Raw genomic sequence first — 22,468 nt, 5'->3', positions numbered from 1 at the left:
TGGGAGAGAGTGAGAGCGAGCGTCCTTCCACATTCACTGTTGAAAGCTGACTGGCGTGCTCTCTCTCTCTCTCTCTCTCTCTCTCTCTCTCTCTCTCTCTCTCTCTCTCTCTCTCTCTGTGGATTTTCTTTATTTTTCTTCTTAAATTCAAATATCGTGATTTTGTTATTCTTCTTTTCTAGTTTCTTTTTAATTTTCATTTTTTTTTTATCCTCCCTTGGGTTCTTCCTTTTTTTTTCTTTATTTTTATTTGATTATTATTTACCTTTCCTGTTTTACTGTTTACTTTAATTTTACCTATTATTTTCTTATTATTTGCTTACGGTTCGTTCTTATTTACTAATCTGCTTTTTAGACATACATTATTTATTTGTCATTTCTCCTTTTCTTTATATTCTTTTTTTTTCGCGACATGACGTGATAAAAGAAAACAAGTAGATTTTTTTTCCCGAGTAGACTGACAACGGTGCGCGAGTCTGGCCGCCCCCGTGCCTGCCTGTGTGGTGACTGCACTGTACGGTGACCTGTGTACTGCTGAAGTGTGGACAGTGATGTGCAGTGATTAAGCCGCAGTCCGCCCACTTTTCAGCCCGTCCTCCTCCCCGACACACACACTCACACACACATCGTATACCAGAAAGCTGTGACACGCCTCTGCCTGCTGATTGAACGAGTTGGTAGAGGACTAAGAGGGTGAGGTTGTGTTTAAAGAAGTGATATTACGTTTCAAGTGATTTTGTTAGAAAGCATCATGTATATTGAAGTTATCCATTCCAAAGTTTCGTTTTCTCTTATAATGAGTCAAAGAAAATGGTCATAAGAAATATCCGATTCTATTATGGTAAGGAATTAATGTCGAAAAATAAAGTAACTCTATGTTTGCTGGTGTGGACATGCCCTTAAACAGCCACTATGAGACAGTTCTTATTCTGAAGGTCTCGTCTGAACATTACACTGGGGTGATGGGGGTGAGGCGAGGCAGGGCAGGGTGATGGGGTGAGGGAAGACACAGCAGGGTGACTGGGTGATGAAATGCGATGAAAAAGGATGATTTTATTTTTCTTACAAACCCTTATGAAAATCTCAAACATTCCACCTCCTCTTTTTTCTTCCTTTCCTTCTTCCTATCCCTAATTTATCCTTCCTTCCCTCTTCTTTCTTTCTACATTTCCTTCGTCTTCCTTCCTCCTTTCTACATTAGCCTCTGCTTCTTCCCTCCTTCCTTTTTCTTCCTTCTTTATTTATTCAATGTTCCTTTAGCGTTTTCATTAATGGGTTAAAGTCAAAGGGTTGAATGGCCTTCAGTAGTTAATAGTTTGATGCAGTAGTGTTGTTATTCTCGAACTCCCAAACAGCCAACCTCAGTCTTTATAAAATGATGAATCTGGTCCTCTATTCAAATATTCTGCACCTGAAGAGATTTATTATATTTTTTTTTTTACGTATATGTTATGAATTTACAAGCGTTTTCAGCCTGTAAGTAATTAAATATAACTGTAATAATGACATACAAGGTTTACGAGAGACCATCCTTTGAAATAATTTTTGGAACCACTTCTATGCATCTAGTATTTACTTAAATTATAGTTTCTTCTTAATTCCTTAATATAATACGTTAATTGTATGGCTTGAAATATATATTAGTCTATCCGTTCAGTTGAAGAGTGAGAAAGTGTCTTTTCAACGGATGGATACAGGATGCTGTTCGTTTCTCTTTTTTTTTTTTTTTTTTTCCCTTCTACAGGAGTTGCCGATCCAAAGCCCTGGCTCAGGAGTGAGCCTGTGCCACCTGTACCATCAAGATCAAGGTCAAGAGGCTCCGTCCGCGTGGTGCTGTGGTCAGTGGTCAGGTCACGCCGAGTGTGCGGCAGATTGCGCCTGTGTTTGAGCTGGCCTGGGTCACCTGTGGCCACCTGGCGGACTGGCGGCGCCTCCCTGGCCTCACCTGAGGGCGTGCAGGTAATGGTGGGCGGGGAACAAGTCAATGTCGGGAGGCGAGTGACTGAGGTGGTGGTCACCGTCACTCTTGTTGTGGTTTGTTTGTTTGTTTGTTCATTTCTTTTATTCCCAAGGCGTGGCGGCGCCGCCTGGCTGTCTGCTGGTGCTGCCTGCCTGGTGAAGTGTTGCCTGGGGAATAATAGGCAGACATCTTGTGCACTGCTGCGCTGGGTTAGGTTAGGCTGTGTGGCACTACAGTCGATGTGGGGTCCCCGGCTGGCTAGGCCGCGTCCGGCAGGTCTAGAGAGAGAGAGAGAGAGAGACTATGCACATTTAGCTATGTAATAGTGATCATATGTCTTGTCAGAAGAGAGAGAGAGAGAGGGGGGGGGGGTATCCTCGCCTGACCTGGTAGCAGTGCAGGGAAAATACACAACTGGCAACTCAGACCTGCCGGACAAGGCGTAGCCAGCCTGGAGCCCCACGTGCACAGTAGTGCCGGTTGTTTGGTGTTAGTTGTGTTAAGGTAGGTGTGCTTATTTTGTGTGATATATTTGTTATATTATGTTATGGCAAGTCAGGTTAACTTTAGGTTAGGCTAGGTTTTTTTTGACAAAATGTTGCCGTCACAACAGTGGCAGCAACGCAGGACGTCAGTTAACCTTCTTTGTCTTCTTGTTTTATTTTTGTTATTTGTTTGTTTGTTTATCGTTGTTTTATTTGTTTGTGTGTTTTCCGGCAGGACAGCAGTGGCGAGACGGCAAGACCCCACCAGCAAGTCCATTCTGCCCCAGAGCCCCTCGGGTCAGTGGCCGGCAAGTCCTCCCGTCCATTCTGCCCCAGAGCCCCTCGGGTCAGTGGTCAAAAATTGATGGATAAGTGTCTTGAAACCTCCCTCTTGAAGGAATTCAAGTCATGGGAAGGTGGAAATACAGAAGCAGGCAGGGAGTTCCAGAGTTTACCAGAGAAAGGGATGAATGATTGAGAATACTGATTAACTCTTGCGTTAGAGAGGTGGACAGAATAGGGGTGAGAGAAAGAAGAGAACAAAGTGTTGTGCAGCGAGGCCGCGGAAGGAGGGGAGGCATGCAGTTAGCAAGATCAGAAGAGCAGTTAGCGTGAAAATAGCGGTAGAAGACAGCTAGAGATGCAACATTGCGGCGGTGAGAGAGAGGCTGAAGACAGTCAGTTAGAGGAGAGGAGTTGATGAGACGAAAAACTTTTGATTCCACCCTGTCTAGAAGAGCAGTATGAGTGGAACCCCCCCAGACATGTGAAGCATACTCCATACATGGACGGATAAGGCCCTTGTACAGAGTTAGCAGCTGGGGGGGTGAGAAAAGCTGGCGGAGACGTCTCAGAACACCTAACTTCATAGAAGCTGTTTTAGCTAGAGATGAGATGTGAAGTTTCCAGTTCAGATTATAAGTAAAGGACAGACCGAGGATGTTCAGTGTAGAAGAGGGGGACAGTTGAGTGTCATTGAAAAGGTTGTGTTGAGTTGATAGATGGAGGAATTACCAAGTTTGCTCTGCCCCAATCAGAAAGATCAGAAGTCAAGCGTTCTGTGGCTTCCCTGCGTGATATGTTTACCTCCTGAAGGGTTGGACGTCTATGAAAAGACGTGGAAAAGTGCAGGGTGGTATCATCAGCGTAGGAGTGGATAGGACAACAAGTTTGGTTTAGAAGATCATTAATGAATAATAAGAAGAGAGTGGGTGACAGGACAGAACCCTGAGGAACACCACTGTTAGTAGATTTAGGAGAAGAACAGTGACCGTCTACCACAGCAGCAATAGAACGGTCAGAAAGGAAACTTGAGATGAAGTTACAGAGAGAAGGATAGAAACCGTAGGAGGGTAGTTTGGAAATGAAAGCTTTGTGCCAGACTCTATCAAAAGCTTTTGATATGTCCAAGGCAACAGCAAAAGTTTCACCAAAATCTCTAAAAGAGGATGACCAAGACTCAGTAAGGAAAGCCAGAAGATCACCAGTAGAGCGGCCTTGACGGAACCCATACTGGCGATCAGATAGAAGGTTGTCAAGTGATAGATGTTTAAGAATCTTCTTGTTGAGGATAGATTAAAAAACTTTAGATAGGCAGGAAATTAAAGCAATAGGACGGTAGTTTGAGGGATTAGAACGGTCACCCTTTTTAGGAACAGGTTGAATGTAGGCAAACTTCCAGCAAGAAGGAAAGGTAGATGTTGACAGACAGAGCTGAAAGAGTCTGACTAGGCAAGGTGCAAGTTCACAGCACCCCCTGAACACTGCTGCACACCTCACTGGGAGTAATTATTGTTTTGGCAGGTGTCTACTGCCTCCTCCTACAAAGGCTGGCAAGTCCTCCCATCCACTCTGCCCCAGAGCCCCTCAGGTCAGTGGCCGGCCACTCAGAACGCTGCACCACTGCTGTCAACACTTGCTTCTTTGTCACAAGTTACCACCAACAAAAACTGATTGGCTCGCTCTTTGCACGGCTGTGGTGACCCGCACAGAGTCAGTTGTTGTGTGGCGGCCCTACTCTGTATGGAGGCTGTGTGTTAGGCTGAGGCTGAGGCAGGAAGCCCCTCGCTGCCTGCGTGGTGACGGCCTCCTCTGTTACAGGTGCCAGGTGTATCTTGTCTGTGGAGGCTGTGTGTTAGGCTGAGGCTGAGGCAGGAAGCCCCTCGCTGCCTGTGTGGTGACGGCCTCCTCTGTTACAGGTGCCAGGTCTGCGTCCAGCGAAGGGACTCCCTCCGTGCATCCTCGGCGCAGCCCCAGGGTTCCTGCAGGACCGGCCGCGGCCAGGAGCAGTGTTGCAATGGAGGATGTGACGCCAGGCAGCAGCAGCAGCAGCAGCAGCAGCAGGAACAGCTGGGAGCAGCAGGCGACCCCAGGCGTGAGGACCTACACTTGTGACCACTGCGGCAAAGTGTGCTCCACCAAGGCTGCCATTGCCAGACACGTCCTCTCCCATGCCGGCAAGACAAGGCTGAGAGGCAGGAGTGGCCCCACTGAACACACTGCCACCCACACTGGCGGCAGGAACCACAAGTGTGACCACTGCGGGAAGACATTTGCCCGGAAGAGTCATCTTGCATCACACATCCTCACCCACACTGGGGAGAGAAAGTTCCAGTGTCTGGAGTGTGGGAAAAGATTCACCCAGAAAGGCCATCTTGACACACACATCCTCACCCACACTGGGGAGAGAAAGTTCCAGTGCCTGGAGTGTGGGAAAAGATTTATTCATAAAGGTAATCTTAACAAACACATCCTCACCCACACTGGGGAGAGAAAGTTCCAGTGCCTGGAGTGTGGGAAAAGATTCACCCAGAAAGGCCATCTTGACACACACATCCTCACCCACACTGGGGAGAGAAAGTTCCAGTGCCTGGAGTGTGGGAAAAGATTTACCAGGAAGGATTCCCTTGACACACACATCCTCACCCACACTGGGGAGAGAAAGTTCCAGTGCCTGGAGTGTGGGAAAAGATTTACCCAGAAAGGTGATCTTAACAGACACATCCTCACCCACACTGGGGAGAGAAAGTTCCAGTGCCTGGAGTGTGGGAAAAGATTTACCCAGAAGGGTTCCCTTGACACACACATCCTCACCCACACTGGGGAGAGAAAGTTCCAGTGCCTGGAGTGTGGGAAAAGATTTACCCAGAAGGGTTCCCTTGACACACACATCCTCACCCACACTGGGGAGAGAAAGTTCCAGTGCCTGGAGTGTGGGAAAAGATTTACCTGCAAGCATTCTCTTGACTTACACATCCTCACCCACACTGGGGAGAGAAGGTTCCAGTGCCTGGAGTGTGGGAAAAGATTTATTCATAAAGGTAATCTTAACAAACACATCCTCACCCACACTGGGGAGAGAAAGTTCCAGTGCCTGGAGTGTGGGAAAAGATTTACCCAGAAAGGCCATCTTGACACACACATCCTCACCCACACTGGGGAGAGAAAGTTCCAGTGCCTGGAGTGTGGGAAAAGATTTACCCAGAAGGGTTCCCTTGACACACACATCCTCACCCACACTGGGGAGAGAAAGTTCCAGTGCCTGGAGTGTGGGAAAAGATTTACCCAGAAGGGTTCCCTTGACACACACATCCTCACCCACACTGGGGAGAGAAAGTTCCAGTGCCTGGAGTGTGGGAAAAGATTTACCTGGAAGCGTTCTCTTGACAGACACATCCTCACCCACACTGGGTCCTCCCGAGTGCCCAGGAGGTACAAACAGCCGCGGTGAAGGGAACAGTCGCCGTCCTGAAGAGAGCCCTCGGATACACTGGTAACACTGCTTAGGGTGTAACTTTAGACCCCAGGCTTGGGGCCATTGCACTCACCAAACAATGAAACAAGAAAATGCAGAAAACAGGGAGAGAAAGTTCCCAGGCCTGCAGTGTGGGAAAAGATTTGCCCTGGCAATACCAGTGGTGACTTGTGGGTGTGGTGTGGTGACTGGCCACAACATTACTGCCACAAACCAGCTGGCAATACCAGTGGTGACTTGTGGGTGTGGTGTGGTGACTGGCCACAACATTACTGCCACAAACCAGCTGGCAATACCAGTGGTGACTTGTGGGTGTGGTGTGGTGACTGGCCACAACATTACTGCCACAAACCAGCTGGCAATACCAGTGGTGACTTGTGGGTGTGGTGTGGTGACTGGCCACAACATTACTGCCACAAACCAGCTGGCAATACCAGTGGTGACTTGTGGGTGTGGTGTGGTGACTGGCCACAACATTACTGCCACAAACCAGCTGGCAATACCAGTGGTGACTTGTGGGTGTGGTGTGGTGACTGGCCAAAAGGTTTATCCTGCAATGTAATGTTGACAAACATCCTCACCCACACTGTGGTAAGGAAGTACAGGTGTGGTGTTTGTGGCAGTGTTTGTGTAGCAAGAGTGGTGTTGCCAGACACATCCAAACACACCTGTGGGGGGTGAGGTGTTGTGGATGTGGTGGTGGTGTGTGAGGGACTTGGAGTGACTAGTGTTTGTGTGTTGTTACTTTGTACTCAAGTGTTGGAATAAACTTTTGTTGCTAGAATGCTGAGTTATGTTGTTAACAGTACTTGATGTGTGTGTGTGTGTGTGTACAAAGTGGCCAGTATTAATCCTCGCATGACAAACACAGCGGTGGATGACTGGAATAGACTCAGTAGTCAGGTTGTTAGTGCAGAGTGAGTCATTACAGAGCTTTGAAGTGTTAGACAAGTGTTTGGACAGGGATGACAGGTGGAAACAGACAGGTGTGTTTTGTACAGGGCAGGGACTGCCACGTGTGGGCCTGATGGCTTCCCGCACCAACCCTTGTGTTCTTGTGTACTACCACCACCACCACCACCACTACTACTATTAATGATAATAAAACACTTCATTTCTTCACTCTTATAATATATTACAACATCCATTTTCTTCAAATATAAGCTGGAAAATTGTTATTAAAATTATTCAAAACTAAACCCATTCACTCTTCTTCTTCTTCTTCTTCTTCATCAACAATTTGGCTTAGAAGAAGAATAACAACAATAACACCACCAATAACTTACAACTCCACTATAACTCGCTGTTATATATAAAATGCATCCACTTATGAAAATATACGCTGTACATGATACAGTGTGTGTGTGTGTGTGTGTGTGTAGGACAGAGAGAGTGAGAGAGAGAGAGAGAGAATCCAAATAAAACCATTTCAAAACATACATACAACAACAATAACAATAATAATAACAAAAATTAATAATAATTGCTACTTTATTATTATTATTGTTGTTGTTGTTTTGTTTGTTTGTTTTGTTGTTCTCTCCTTGCCGAGTATTGTGACGAGACCCGCAGGAGGGAACACGGGAAGGAAGCAATAATTGGAGGAACTGAAGAAAATGGACGAAATAGAGGAAGGACTTTAAGAAATGCAAAGAAAACGGGCAAAATACAGAAAGAGCAAGGAAAAGTTGATCAAAGCAAAAGAAATGAAGGAATAATGATGGAGGAACTGAAGTATAATGGATAAACAGAGGAACAACAAGCAAATGCAAAACAATACAAAAAATAATGAGCCAAATGTGAATAAATATAAATAAAACAGATAAACAGGAGAGAGAGAGAGGGAGAGATTCTTTAAAATAATAATAAAAAAGAATTGGAAAAGGTGTGTGTGTGTGTGTGTGTGTAAGGAATGTTTATATATGGTTAGTCAGTCAATTAGTCACACACACACACACGCACATGGTGATGGAATTAGGAAAAAGGCAAAAGAAGCCTGACAAGTTGCTACACCACGGGAGAAGTGGACATTAATAAAACCCAAGAAGAAAAAGACTTGGGAATTAGAATGAGTGATAATTTGTCACCAGAAAAAACATGTCAACAAAATAGTTGGGGAAACCTGTGAGTTAGTAAGAAAGATGAAAGGGGCACTGGCTTCCATGGATGAGGAGATGATGAGAAGGTTCGTGGAATATGTGACTCCACCAAATATGCCACAATTGTTTGCTCACCCCATAATGAAAAGGAAACAAGGAAAACAGAGAGGATCCAAACAGCTGCAGCCAAACTGGTGCCAAGCCTGACAGATTTAACCTGTGAAGAAACATTAATGAGACTGAAGCTTGCATCATTAGCAGAGAGAAGAGAAAGAGGGGAGCTGATTGCTATATACAGAGTTTTAAAGGCTACGGATCAAGTTGACAAAGAAGACTTATTTGTGTGCCACTCAACACACACACACACACACACACACCTTCATTTTTCACCCTCTCTCTCCTTCCTTCTTCACTACTTCCTCCTTCCTGTCCCTCCCTCTCTAACCCCCCTCTCTCTCTCACACACACACACACACACACACACCCCTCCCCTCTCTCCCCCTCACCCCCCCACACACCTCAGCAGCTGATGGGCTTTAAGATACTGAAGCCGCTGTGAGCCGTGGACACCAGCAGGCCGGGGATCTGAGGGTGCCAGTGTAACTCCTTCACCTCCTGCTGACCGCGGTGCACGAACAGCAGCTGCTCTGGCACATCCTGGGGGGGCGGGGGGGAGGAGGGTGTTAGATAAGGTTAGGTAAAGTTTAGGTTAGGTTAAGTTTGGTAAGGTTATTCTTTCTCACCTTTCTCTTCTTCCTATCTCTATTTCTCCTGTTTTTCCTCCTCCTCCTCCTCCTTCTAACTTAACCTAAGCTTTGTCTAAGAGCTGCCATGCACACTTGGTTTTAATTAATAATCCTGTTGTACTGTTTCTGCACTCCTCCTTTCCTTGCTTGCTTGCTTCCTTGCCTCTGTCACCTCATAATGTCTATCCAGTCCTTTCTTTCCTTCCCTCCTTCACTCCTCGTCTCCCGTCCGACCTCAGTTGACGGCCAGCCACCACCACGGCACCACCTCTTCCCCTCCAACGCCCACACACACCTGCACATTGTTTTGTAGCCTCCTGGGGCGCTGACATGCAGGAAAACAAACAAAACAAACAAAACAACAAAAAGAAAAAGTACACACACACACACACACACACACACACACACACACTAAAACCTAACTATATTGAACTTCATCCTAACTTAACCAAACCAAACCTACCTTAACTTAACCTAAACAAACCTAACTTAATCTAACCTACCCTAGATTAACCTAACTACTACTATTACTACTACTATGACTATAACTACTACTACCACTACTACAACCTCCTCCTCCTCCTCCTCCTCCTCTCCTCTCCCCTCCATCCCACCACCACCACCACCACCCACCTCCCACTCCTCAGCTGCCTCCCTCTCCACAGCCAGGTCCCACTGCAAGATGGCGTCGTCCTTCCCCCCGCTGACCAGCAAGGAACCCTCGCTGGGGTGCCACTCCACGGTGCTGACCGGCGCTGAGTGGTGCTTCAGCTCTGCCACAGCCCGCGTCACTTCAACTACAGCCTTTGCAATGTAGAAAATGTTGTTAACCTGTCACCAGAACCACAAAAACACCCTTAAAAACCCGTGTCACTTCAACTACAGCCTTTGCAATGTAGAAATGTTGTTAATCTGTCACCAGAACCACAAAAACACCCTTAAAAACCCGTGTCACTTCAACTACAGCCTTTGCAATGTAGAAATGTTGTTAATCTGTCACCAGAACCACAAAAACACCCTTAAAAACCCGTGTCACTTCAACTACAGCCTTTGCAATGTAGAAATGTTGTTAATCTGTCACCAGAACCACAAAAACACCCTTAAAAACCCGCGTCACTTCAACTACAGCCTTTGCAATGTAGAAATGTTGTTAATCTGTCACCAGAACCACAAAAACACCCTTAAAAACCCGCGCCACTTCAACTACAGCCTTTGGAATGTAGAAATTTTGTTAATCTTTCACCAGAACCACAAAAACACCCTTAAAAACCCGCGTCACTTCAACTACAGCCTTTGCAATGTAGAAATGTTGTTAATCTGTCACCAGAACCACAAAAACACCCTTAAAAACCCGTGTCACTTCAACTACAGCCTTTGCAATGTAGAAATGTTGTTAATCTGTCACCAGAACCACAAAAACACCCTTAAAAACCCGCGTCACTTCAACTACAGCCTTTGCAATGTAGAAATGTTGTTAATCTGTCACCAGAACTGTAGTCGCAGCGGCTGGGCATGAGTTGGCTCTCAGGTGATCTGTTTTACCAATCACACCATCATCGTAGGGTAGAGGAGAGGCAGTTCTCCCTGACACGTTTATTGATGAGGTAGGCACGACCGTAACAACTGCGGACAAGTTCTCTGTCTCAATTTCTTACAAGATAACGTTACACGCTGATATTAAACACTTTCAACATATTACAGTATTCATTAACAATACATGCAGTCAACTTGGCACTATGACAAGCAGTTTTTACCACAAAATTAAAGTATTTACCTCGGTCACCATCCTGCCCGTCTTTGTCTGAGCGCGACTTGGCCGTGAGTGATGCCCGCAGGCGACCAGCAGGTTAACCCCACACTACCAACAAGTGAGCATCGGCTTTGTGCTCAATATAGCACTGAATACTGATACTCACACATGTTACACGTTTTCATGCAAATAGAAGACTATTGAACATTTCACTTATAAATGCCGAGGAATAATGACGTGAGGTACAAACGCTTTACGTACAGTAACACAGTCCATTTACCAGGCTTTACTACTGCTTCCTTTCTTCAGTATTACCAAAGTTTACTCAGCTGAACCTTTTATTTCAAAGTGAAAGAGTGGTCATAACTGAATTGCACAGGCAGGTTTGTAATTTATATAAAGAATTGCTACTGATGTACATGAACCATGAATACATTGTGAAAACCATGCTTTCAAAAGTTGATCCAAGATATCAACGTGAGTTCCTGATGCTAGAGCAGGTGTATTTGGGTGCATCTGTCTTAAAAACAGTAACAGACAATCCAGAATTAAGCAAGCAAAAAAAGGAAATGTACGAGTTTGGCTTCCACTGCAGATTATTTTTGATAGTAGCAGCAGAACAGATCAGGAAGAGATTTCATTTCTGAGATGAAGAAGTCCTTTCAAGAATGCACATGCTGGAGCCAGCCAGTGTTCTAGGCATCCAGGGCAAAGTGCAAGAGCAAAGTGTGGTGCCCCTCGCGACACACCTTCCCCGAATCATTGCCCAGGATGATTCTACCCTCCAGCAACTGGACGATGAGTGGAAGAGGCTTGCCGTAGAAGATCTGCCTGAATCCATTACCAACATGGCGAAAAAAGTGGACAAAAGCAATTACAACCAGCCTGATAAATTTTGGTGTGCCATAAAAACTCTGGAGGATAGTGATGGAAACCCCAAGTTTAAGCTTGTTTCAGACTTTTCACTAGGATGTCTTTCTTTGCCTCATGCTAATGCTGACTGTGAGTGCTGCTTCTCTAGTGTAAACCGTGTGAAAACAAAAGACAGAAATAAGCTAATAACAGAAACCGTAAGAGACATGATCCTAGCGAAGCAGTGTGTTGCGTCCACATCCAGCAGTGACTGTACGACCTTCAAGCCATCAATCAAAGTCAATGATAAAAAACATGACATCAAGAGTGCTATATTCCTCCAATGAAGAGAGTGCCGGGGCTGCTGACGACGTGCCCCATGTATATATAGAAGAACAAGACCACTAATCTCCTACATAGTAAGTAAACAACTTAACCAAGTGTCCTGTAGTTTTTCTCCAATTATTAATGATATGTACTTAGGAAAGTGTTTTGTTTGTTAAGGGCATTGTTGTTGTTTTTCATTACACACACACACACTCTCTCTCTCTCTCTCTCTCTCTCTCTCTCTCTCTCTCTCTCTCTCTCTCTCTCTCTCTCTCTCTCTCTGTCTTTATATATATATATATATATATATATATATATATATATATATATATATATATATATATATATATATATATATATATATATATATATATATAACCTAAATTCTATATTTGGAAAGTGGCAGTTTTGCATAATATTTGGAATAATTACATATGTACGACAATTTTACCAGAAGTACAATAATTTCAACTAGTGTAGTACGATAATATGGCCAAAACAATCTGGCAACGCTGAATAATTCCTGTGCCACCTGTAGCATCAAGATCAAGATCAAGTCTGGTGGAGGGAACAGAGGCGGCGTCCGCGTGGTGCTGTGGTCAGTGGTCAGGTCACGCCGAGTGTGCGGCAGATTGCGCCTGTGTTTGAGCTGGCCTGGGTCACCTGTGGCCACCTGGCGGACTGGCGGCGCCTCCCTGGCCTCACCTGAGGGCGTGCAGGTAATGGTGGGCGGGGAACAAGTCAATGTCGGGAGGCGAGTGACTGAGGTGGTGGTCACCGTCACTCTTGTTGTGGTTTGTTTGTTTGTTTGTTCATTTCTTTTATTCCCAAGGCGTGGCGGCGCCGCCTGGCTGTCTGCTGGTGCTGCCTGCCTGGTGAAGTGTTGCCTGGGGAATAATAGGCAGACATCTTGTGCACTGCTGCGCTGGGTTAGGTTAGGCTGTGTGGCACTACAGTCGATGTGGGGTCCCCGGCTGGCTAGGCCGCGTCCGGCAGGTCTAGAGAGAGAGAGACTATGCACATTTAGCTATGTAATAGTGATCATATGTCTTGTCAGAAGAGAGAGAGAGAGAGGGGGGGGGTATCCTCGCCTGACCTGGTAGCAGTGCAGGGAAAATACACAACTGGCAACTCAGACCTGCCGGACAAGGCGTAGCCAGCCTGGAGCCCCACGTGCACACTAGTGCCGGTTGTTTGGTGTTAGTTGTGTTAAGGTAGGTGTGCTTATTTTGTGTGATATATTTGTTATATTATGTTATGGCAAGTCAGGTTAACTTTAGGTTAGGCTAGGTTTTTTTTGACAAAATGTTGCCGTCACAACAGTGGCAGCAACGCAGGACGTCAGTTAACCTTCTTTGTCTTCTTGTTTTATTTTTGTTATTTGTTTGTTTGTTTATCGTTGTTTCATTTGTTTGTGTGTTTTCCGGCAGGACAGCAGTGGCGAGACGGCAAGACCCCACCAGCAAGTCCATTCTGCCCCAGAGCCCCTCGGGTCAGTGGCCGGCAAGTCCTCCCGTCCATTCTGCCCCAGAGCCCCTCGGGTCAGTGGTCAAAAATTGATGAATAAGTGTCTTGAAACCTCCCTCTTGAAGGAATTCAAGTCACGGGAAGGTGGAAATACAGAAGCAGGCAGGGAGTTCCAGAGTTTACCAGAGAAAGGGATGAATAATTGAGAATACTGGTTAATTCTTGCGTTAGAGAGGTGGACAGAATAGGGGTGAGAGAAAGAAGAAAGTGTTGTGCAGCGAGGCCGCGGAAGGAGGGGAGGCATGCAGTTAGCAAGATCAGAGGAGCAGTCAGCGTGAAAATAGCGGTAGAAGACAGCTAGAGATGCAACATTGCGGCGGTGAGAGAGAGGCTGAAGACAGTCAGTTAGAGGAGAGGAGTTGATGAGACGAAAAACTTTTGATTCCACCCTGTCTAGAAGAGCAGTATGAGTGGAACCCCCCCAGACATGTGAAGCATACTCCATACATGGACGGATAAGGCCCTTGTACAGAGTTAGCAGCTGGGGGGGTGAGAAAAGCTGGCGGAGACGTCTCAGAACACCTAACTTCATAGAAGCTGTTTTAGCTAGAGATGAGATGTGAAGTTTCCAGTTCAGATTATAAGTAAAGGACAGACCGAGGATGTTCAGTGTAGAAGAGGGGGACAGTTGAGTGTCATTGAAAAGGTTGTGTTGAGTTGATAGATGGAGGAATTACCAAGTTTGCTCTGCCCCAATCAGAAAGATCAGAAGTCAAGCGTTCTGTGGCTTCCCTGCGTGATATGTTTACCTCCTGAAGGGTTGGACGTCTATGAAAAGACGTGGAAAAGTGCAGGGTGGTATCATCAGCGTAGGAGTGGATAGGACAACAAGTTTGGTTTAGAAGATCATTAATGAATAATAAGAAGAGAGTGGGTGACAGGACAGAACCCTGAGGAACACCACTGTTAGTAGATTTAGGAGAAGAACAGTGACCTTCTACCACAGCAGCAATAGAACGGTCAGAAAGGAAACTTGAGATGAAGTTACAGAGAGAAGGATAAAAACCGTAGGAGGGTAGTTTGGAAATGAAAGCTTTGTGCCAGACTCTATCAAAAGCTTTTGATATGTCCAAGGCAACAGCAAAAGTTTCACCAAAATCTCTAAAAGAGGATGACCAAGACTCAGTAAGGAAAGCCAGAAGATCACCAGTAGAGCGGCCTTGACGGAACCCATACTGGCGATCAGACAGAAGGTTGTCAAGTGATAGATGTTTAAGAATCTTCCTGTTCAGGATAGACTCAAAAACTTTAGATAGGCAGGAAATTAAAGCAATAGGACGGTACTCGTAGTTTGAGGAATTAGAACGGTCACCCTTTTTAGGAACAGGTTGAATGTAGGCAAACTTCCAGCAAGAAGGAAAGGTAGATGTTGACAGACAGAGCTGAAAGAGTCTGACTAGGCAAGGTGCAAGTTCACAGCACCCCCTGAACACTGCTGCACACCTCACTGGGAGTAATTATTGTTTTGGCAGGTGTCTACTGCCTCCTCCTACAAAGGCTGGCAAGTCCTCCCATCCACTCTGCCCCAGAGCCCCTCAGGTCAGTGGCCGGCCACTCAGAACGCTGCACCACTGCTGTCAACACTTGGTTCTTTGTCACAAGTTACCACCAACAAAAACTGATTTGCTCGCTCTTTGCACGGCTGTGGTGGCCCGCACAGAGTCAGTTGTTGTGTGGCGGCCCTACTCTGTATGGAGGCTGTGTGTTAGGCTGAGGCTGAGGCAGGAAGCCTCTTGCTGCCTGCGTGGTGACGGCCTCCTCTGTTACAGGTGCCAGGTGTATCTTGTCTGTGGAGGCTGTGTGTTAGGCTGAGGCTGAGGCAGGAAGCCCCTCGCTGCCTGTGTGGTGACGGCCTCCTCTGTTACAGGTGCCAGGTCTGCGTCCAGCGAAGGGACTCCCTCCGTGCATCCTCGGCGCAGCCCCAGGGTTCCTGCAGGACCGGCCGCGGCCAGGAGCAGTGTTGCAATGGAGGATGTGACGCCAGGCAGCAGCAGCAGCAGCAGGAACAGCTGGGAGCAGCAGGCGACCCCAGGCGTGAGGACCTACACTTGTGACCACTGCGACAAAGTGTGCTCCACCAAGGCTGCCATTGCCAGACACGTCCTCTCCCATGCCGGCAAGACAAGGCTGAGAGGCAGGACTGGCCCCACTGAACACACTGCCACCCACACTGGCGGCAGGAACCACAAGTGTGACCACTGCGGGAAGACATTTGCCCGGAAGAGTCATCTTGCATCACACATCCTCACCCACACTGGGGAGAGAAAGTTCCAGTGTCTGGAGTGTGGGAAAAGATTCACCCAGAAAGGTGATCTTAACAAACACATCCTCACCCACACTGGGGAGAGAAAGTTCCAGTGCCTGGAGTGTGGGAAAAGATTTACCCAGAAGGGTTCCCTTGACACACACATCCTCACCCACACTGGGGAGAGAAAGTTCCAGTGCCTGGAGTGTGGAAAAAGATTTATTCATAAAGGTAATCTTAACAAACACATCCTCACCCACACTGGGGAGAGAAAGTTCCAGTGCATGGAGTGTGGGAAAAGATTTATTCATAAATGTGCTCTTGACAAACACATCCTCACCCACACTGGGGAGAGAAAGTTCCAGTGCCTGGAGTGTGGGAAAAGATTTACCTGGAAGCGCTCTCTTGACTTACACATCCTCACCCACACTGGGGAGAGAAAGTTCCAGTGCCTGGAGTGTGGGAAAAGATTTACCCAGAAAGGTAATCTTGACACACACATCCTCACCCACACTGGGGAGAGAAAGTTTCAGTGCCTGGAGTGTGGGAAAAGATTTACCCAGAAAGGTAATCTTGACACACACATCCTCACCCACACTGGGGAGAGAAAGTTCCAGTGCCTGGAGTGTGGGAAAAGATTTACCCAGAAGGGTTCCCTTGACACACACATCCTCACCCACACTGGGGAGAGAAAGTTCCAGTGCCTGGAGTGTGGGAAAAGATTTACCTGGAAGCGTTCTCTTGACACACACATCCTCACCCACACTGGGTCCTCCCGAGTGCCCAGGAGGTACAAACAGCCGCGGCGAAGGGAACAGTCGCCGTCCTGAAGAGAGCCCTCGGATACACTGGTAACACTGCTTAGGGTGTAACTTTAGACCCCAGGCTTGGGGCCATTGCACTCACCAAACAATGAAACAAGAAAATGCAGAAAACAGGGAGAGAAAGTTCCCAGGCCTGCAGTGTGGGAAAAGATTTGCCCTGACAATACCAGTGGTGACTTGTGGGTGTGGTGTGGTGACTGGCCACAACATTACTGCCACAAACCAGCTGGCAATACCAGTGGTGACTTGTGGGTGTGGTGTGGTGACTGGCCACAACATTACTGCCACAAACCAGCTGGCAATACCAGTGGTGACTTGTGGGTGTGGTGTGGTGACTGGCCACAACATTACTGCCACAAACCAGCTGGCAATACCAGTGGTGACTTGTGGGTGTGGTGTGGTGACTGGCCAAAAGGTTTATCCTGCAATGTAATGTTGACAAACATCCTCACCCACACTGTGGTAAGGAAGTACAGGTGTGGTGTTTGTGGCAGTGTTTGTGTAGCAAGAGTGGTGTTGCCAGACACATCCAAACACACCTGTGGGGGGTGAGGTGTTGTGGATATGGTGGTGGTGTGTGAGGGACTTGGAGTGACTAGTGTTTGTGTGTTGTTACTTTGTACTCAAGTGTTGGAATAAACTTTTGTTGCTAGAATGCTGAGTTATGTTGTTAACAGTACTTGATGTGTGTGTGTGTGTGTACAAAGTGGCCAGTATTAATCCTCGCATGACAAACACAGCGGTGGATGACTGGAATAGACTCAGTAGTCAGGTTGTTAGTGCAGAGTGAGTCATTACAGAGCTTTGAAGTGTTAGACAAGTGTTTGGACAGGGATGACAGGTGGAAACAGACAGGTGTGTTTTGTACAGGGCAAGGACTGCCACGTGTGGGCCTGATGGCTTCCCGCACCAACCCTTGTGTTCTTGTGTACTACCACCACCACCACCACTACAACTATTAATGATAATAAAACACTTCATTTCTTCACTCTTATAATATTTTACAACATCCATTTTCTTCAAATATAAGCTGGAAAATTGTTATTAAAATTATTCAAAACTAAACCCATTCACTCTTCTTCTTCTTCTTCTTCTTCATCAACAATTTGGCTTAGAAGAAGAATAACAACAATAACACCACCAATAACTTACAACTCCACTATAACTCGCTGTTATATATAAAATGCATCCACTTATGAAAATATACGCTGTACATGATACAGTGTGTGTGTGTGTGTGTGTAGGACAGAAAGAGAGAGAGAGAGAGAGAATCCAAATAAAACCTTTTCAAAACATACATACAACAACAATAACAATAATTATAACAAAAATTAATAATAATTGCTACTTTATTATTATTATTGTTGTTGTTGTTGTTGTTGTTGTTTTGTTTGTTTTGTTGTTCTCTCCTTGCCGAGTATCTTGTGACGAGACCCGCAGGAGGGAACACGGGAAGGAAGCAATAATTGGAGGAACTGAAGAAAATGACGAAATAGAGGAAGGACTTTAAGAAATGCAAAGAAAACGGGCAAAACCCCAAGTTTAAGCTTGTTTCAGACTTTTCACTAGGATGTCTTTCTTTGCCTCATGCTAATGCTGACTGTGAGTGCTGCTTCTCTAGTGTAAACCGTGTGAAAACAAAAGACAGAAATAAGCTAATAACAGAAACCGTAAGAGACATGATCCTAGCGAAGCAGTGTGTTGCGTCCACATCCAGCAGTGACTGTACGACCTTCAAGCCATCAATCAAAGTCAATGATAAAAAACATGACATCAAGAGTGCTATATTCCTCCAATGAAGAGAGTGCCGGGGCTGCTGACGACGTGCCCCATGTATATATAGAAGAACAAGACCACTAATCTCCTACATAGTAAGTAAACAACTTAACCAAGTGTCCTGTAGTTTTTCTCCAATTATTAATGATATGTACTTAGGAAAGTGTTTTGTTTAAGGGCATTGTTGTTGTTTTTCATTACACACACACACTCTCTCTCTCTCTCTCTCTCTCTCTCTCTCTCTAACTCTCTCTCTCTCTCTCTCTCTGTCTTTATTTATATATATATATATATATATATATATATATATATATATATATATATATATATATATATATATATATATATATATGTAGTGCTGAGAAATTAATTATGTATATTTCTACTTTTTTTCCTAGGCTAGGGCCCATGTAGTGTGCGGGGGTGACCAGAATCTCAGTACCATGTGACTAACCCCTCCCCTTCCCCTCCTCTCCTCAGTGTCCTTTTGTCCTTGCTTTCCCCCCCCCTCTCTCAGCGTCACTGTGTTGACCACTTCTATAACAAAATTTACCCAGTGAATAAACGTAATTTCTCCTGCTTGGCCAGGTTATAGAGGCGAATTTTTCACCTAATCCCAGAGAATGGGGAGCCCTTAATACGATAAAATTAATTTTATAATGGTAAGGTCTTAAACCAGCTCAAACAAATCCCAGATAATTACGCCACGCCAATGAGGTTGACGAATCTGATAAATCTTCTCTGCTTCGCCTGCCTTGTTACCACTGTTGCTACGCAAGCCGGGAAGAGATACCAGACTTTGACTAATTCCCCAATTGATTTCAAAAGTCCATTGAATTAAACTTCTTAAAGTAACAACTATAAAGTAAACAGTAACTTAATTATTCATATTTTTCATCCCTGAACTCACAACCTAGTCGCTCCCCCCCTACTAAAAACAAAATTATAACTTAATAAATTTCCCCATTGGAAACCTTTATCCTTAGTTTCCCGCCGATTCCCTCACAAGCAAAGCCAGTCTCTCTCGGATTCTCCTCAGGTGAGCATGCGGTCTGATAATCTCCCCCTCCATTCCTGTAATATTAAGTAAGTGTTTATTTAACAATAATTTTACTAAAGCAGTCTCTCTCGGATTCTCCTCAGACCCTCTTGGATTCCCCTCAGATATTCCTGTTGATAAACTATTTCTGAGTGGATAGATATTCGCATTTTTTTCGTTCTGTTTTTGTTGGTTTTCTCCACGGGACTAGTGAAACCACCTGGTTCGAGATCACCGTGTGAGACTGTCCTCAGTTCTATACATACTTTTGGGTATATTTGTTATTTATTTATTTATTCTCTGGTCTCCCCCGCAATTCAGTAGTCGCGAAAATATCTCCATCGTAGTTTTATGTAATTGAAGAATACGCTACCATTTATTTTGTATTTCTGAATTCCTTTCTTTTTATTATTATTATTCGGTTTATTCCATTATCAATTAAAAATCTATAAAAGTGTCAATATTTGTATTTCTTTTAATCCAGTGATAGGATTTGTAATTATCGTCTGCCACAAGGGAACATCACACCCCTTAGAGGGCACTAAACTGGTGGCAGCGGTGGGATTTATTTCGCGACTGACCGAAAGAGGTGGAGACTGGAAATAAGTGTAAATGTTGAAGGTGGCACTTGTAGGGCATAGCCAGATTCCCCGGCATCTAGAGGTAACAAATGTGCAAATTAGGATATTCAGAGCCCCTGGAGCAAAGGCTAGGACTTTTTTTTTGAGGATGATCGGTTAAATCGAGTACTCGAGTGGCAACATGACTTGACCATCTTGTGGATAGGCAGCAACGACATAGAAACATCTACCAATCCCGCTAGGATTTTCTCCGATGTTAAGAACATCATCAAAGAAATCACTGCCAAATGCCAATCACTAGTGCATGTCTGCCAAATTGAACCCAGGACCAACCCTAGGGGAATATCAGTGGAGAAATATAAGAAATTCCAAGTAGGAATCAATAATAGAGTAAAGAGAGCCCTGAAGACCCCAAACATTCATTTTAATAATATTCAATTTGTACAAGAACTGAGCGAGGATGGTGTTCACTGGGATGAGAGAGGCCAAGCTCAAGTAATCAGTAAGATCAAAAGAGTTATTGAAGGTCACAGTAGCAATAGAGAGGCAGTGGAGTAGAACACATTGTCCTGGAAGAAGAAAACCTGAGCGCATACTGTGTATCGCAGGTCACCTAACAATCACCCTGAGAGATTGTGTTCTACACCCAGTACGTTAAACTTCCATGTGAGCAAAGATGACTGATAATGTTCGCCTCCCAAGGGGTGGATTAGACCCGTGGCAGGACTTAATGGATCATAACACCAGAGAGAGCCTGGGAGCAGTTAAACATGAAAGTAAAGGGAAAGACTTGAACACTTTAGAACAGGAAGTAGAGGAACTAAAGCAAATCTTAAATCAACAAAATCAGGTAATTGGGCGTTTGGCTAACATCCCTAATTTACACAGAGCACCTAGCACTCCCACCAAACCCCGAGATATCCCAATTCTTGAACTCCACCACCTACAAGGTCTTGATTCAACTACCCAATTGCAAATTTTCATTGAACTGGTGGAGCAAAGTAGCAATGAGGACACCCGCAAAGTGCAAATTGCAAAGAGTAGGGTCAGCAGCGAGCTCGCGGCTCTCATACATAACCATCAAACCTTACATCATTGTCACACCTGGAATAGTATTAAACAATTGCTTCTATCACAATTCTCCCAAGAGGTTAACTTTGACAGGGCGTGGAGAGACATAGACGCACAGACATATGATTGGGTAGAATCTCCCCAAGCATTTGCCAACAAATTCACTTGCAAATATGCCACTCTAGAGACGAGCTTTCCAGGAGAGAAACTCCCTAAATGTAAGAAAATTATCAAAAGAAAGTTGTGGCAGGGCTTAACCCAAGAAGCAAAGGCTAGACTAGAAGGTTTCCTGGATGAGGATTATCCTCTTGATAAATTTATTGACAGGGTAGAACATGAGCGCCAACTGCTCGAGGCTGCCCATACTTCCCCCATTGCTAGAATTAAACCTGAACTGGAAAAATCTAATTCAAAACTCATTGGTAGCCCTGACCCAATAACTCAAAATCCCCCAGACCTAACAAATGCAACATCCAAGGAATCAAAGGAAATTTGGGAACTTAAGCAGCAGATTAAAAGTCTCACTGATCAAGTAGGAAGGTTGAGAACCTCCCCCTCTCCAACACAACCCGCTAAATATTGCTCACACTGTCGAACCCATAGTCACACGCTGAGAGAGTGCTGGAGAAAACCTGCCCGTGGATCATGCTTTGACTGTAGACAGCATGGGTGCTGGAGAGGAAATAAAAACTGCCCCGGAAAACCAAATCAGAATATATGACTCACCCAGGGATTCACATCCCCCGCTATCAATCTCATAGTTAACAAGAAAATTCTTAAAGCTGTCATTGACACTGGTAGCGGCTATACTTTAATCACAGAGGCTGCGGTAGAGAAATTAGAAGGAACTATATCACAAAGGCGAGCAGTACCTATACTACAAGGGGTAACTGGTTCACCCTTACGAATCTTGGGGATGACCTTACTAGAGATAGGAGTAGGTGAAGAGACTATACACAAACAATGGTGCCCTGTAGTCCCGAATAGCTACCTTGACGCTGACGTCTTACTCGGGACAGACATACTTTCACAAGCTCCTTTTCAATGGAATGGTAAAACAAATACAGTAAAGTGGGGTAAAACCACATACCTTGTTAATCATATCAAAAGGCAGAAAGGCAAGGTGGAACGAGTTCACGAGGTACCTATTCTTCCTACCACTCCCAGTCAAACAGAACACATCCGTCTAACTCATACCATCAAACTCGATCCCTACCGAGCTCAGTTTCTTCCTATCTCGGTGAAAGAAAACCCAGGAGAAACTTTGTTAATCCAGCCTCAGCCATGTTTAACGCCTAATCATCACCCCTTGATTGTGACAGTAGATGAGAATAAAAAGGTCCCCCTCCCATTTATTAATGATACTAAGGGCCGGAAAACAATCAAACCAGGAACCCTATTAGGCACTTTTGAAAACATCTCCTCCCCGACG

The 22,468-nt window shown here is 45.2% G+C and overlaps 3 protein-coding genes across 10 annotated transcripts in view; 2 read left to right on the top strand and 1 right to left on the bottom strand.

Annotated features, from left to right (window-relative positions):
• Nucleotides 1–46, bottom strand: part of LOC135096383 (serine/threonine-protein kinase 32B-like) — a 19,362-nt gene extending 19,316 nt beyond the window's left edge. For both annotated transcript variants that reach the window (XR_010264726.1, XM_063997854.1), the window contains exon 1: nt 1–46. This exon is cut by the window's left edge and continues 114 nt beyond it. The gene's annotated coding sequence lies outside the window, so the exon portion shown is untranslated.
• Nucleotides 47–1,683: 1,637 nt separating this feature from the next.
• On the top strand, nt 1,684–15,346 carry LOC135096348 (gastrula zinc finger protein XlCGF57.1-like). 7 transcript variants are annotated; one of them, XR_010264706.1, is made up of 6 exons: nt 1,821–1,959; nt 2,681–2,791; nt 9,710–12,065; nt 12,512–12,692; nt 13,409–13,514; nt 14,973–15,346. XR_010264706.1 is itself a non-coding variant. In XM_063997802.1 (3 exons), exons 1-3 carry the CDS (start codon nt 1,699–1,701, stop codon nt 6,173–6,175), a joined length of 1,899 nt encoding a protein of 632 aa, XP_063853872.1. In that variant the 5' UTR covers nt 1,684–1,698; the 3' UTR covers nt 6,176–6,983. The 7 variants fall into 7 exon arrangements, 4 of the variants coding, with proteins under 4 accessions (XP_063853872.1, XP_063853873.1, XP_063853874.1 ...); XR_010264705.1 differs by having other exon boundaries at nt 13,404–13,514; nt 14,973–15,340; XM_063997802.1 differs by lacking the exons at nt 9,710–12,065; nt 12,512–12,692; nt 13,409–13,514; nt 14,973–15,346 and adding an exon at nt 4,644–6,983 and having other exon boundaries at nt 1,684–1,959; nt 2,686–2,791.
• Nucleotides 15,347–15,465: 119 nt separating this feature from the next.
• Nucleotides 15,466–16,600, top strand: LOC135096250 (gastrula zinc finger protein XlCGF8.2DB-like). The gene is made up of 2 exons (XM_063997616.1): nt 15,466–16,228; nt 16,536–16,600. The coding sequence occupies exons 1-2, from the start codon at nt 15,466–15,468 to the stop codon at nt 16,598–16,600; spliced, it is 828 nt and encodes a 275-aa protein (XP_063853686.1).
• Nucleotides 16,601–22,468: the final 5,868 nt, after the last annotated feature.

The sequence above is a fragment of the Scylla paramamosain genome, unplaced genomic scaffold (assembly GCF_035594125.1).
Source record: "Scylla paramamosain isolate STU-SP2022 unplaced genomic scaffold, ASM3559412v1 Contig3, whole genome shotgun sequence".
Classification (NCBI taxonomy): Eukaryota; Metazoa; Arthropoda; class Malacostraca; order Decapoda; family Portunidae; genus Scylla; species Scylla paramamosain.
This window is presented reverse-complemented; position numbering and strand designations above follow the sequence as displayed.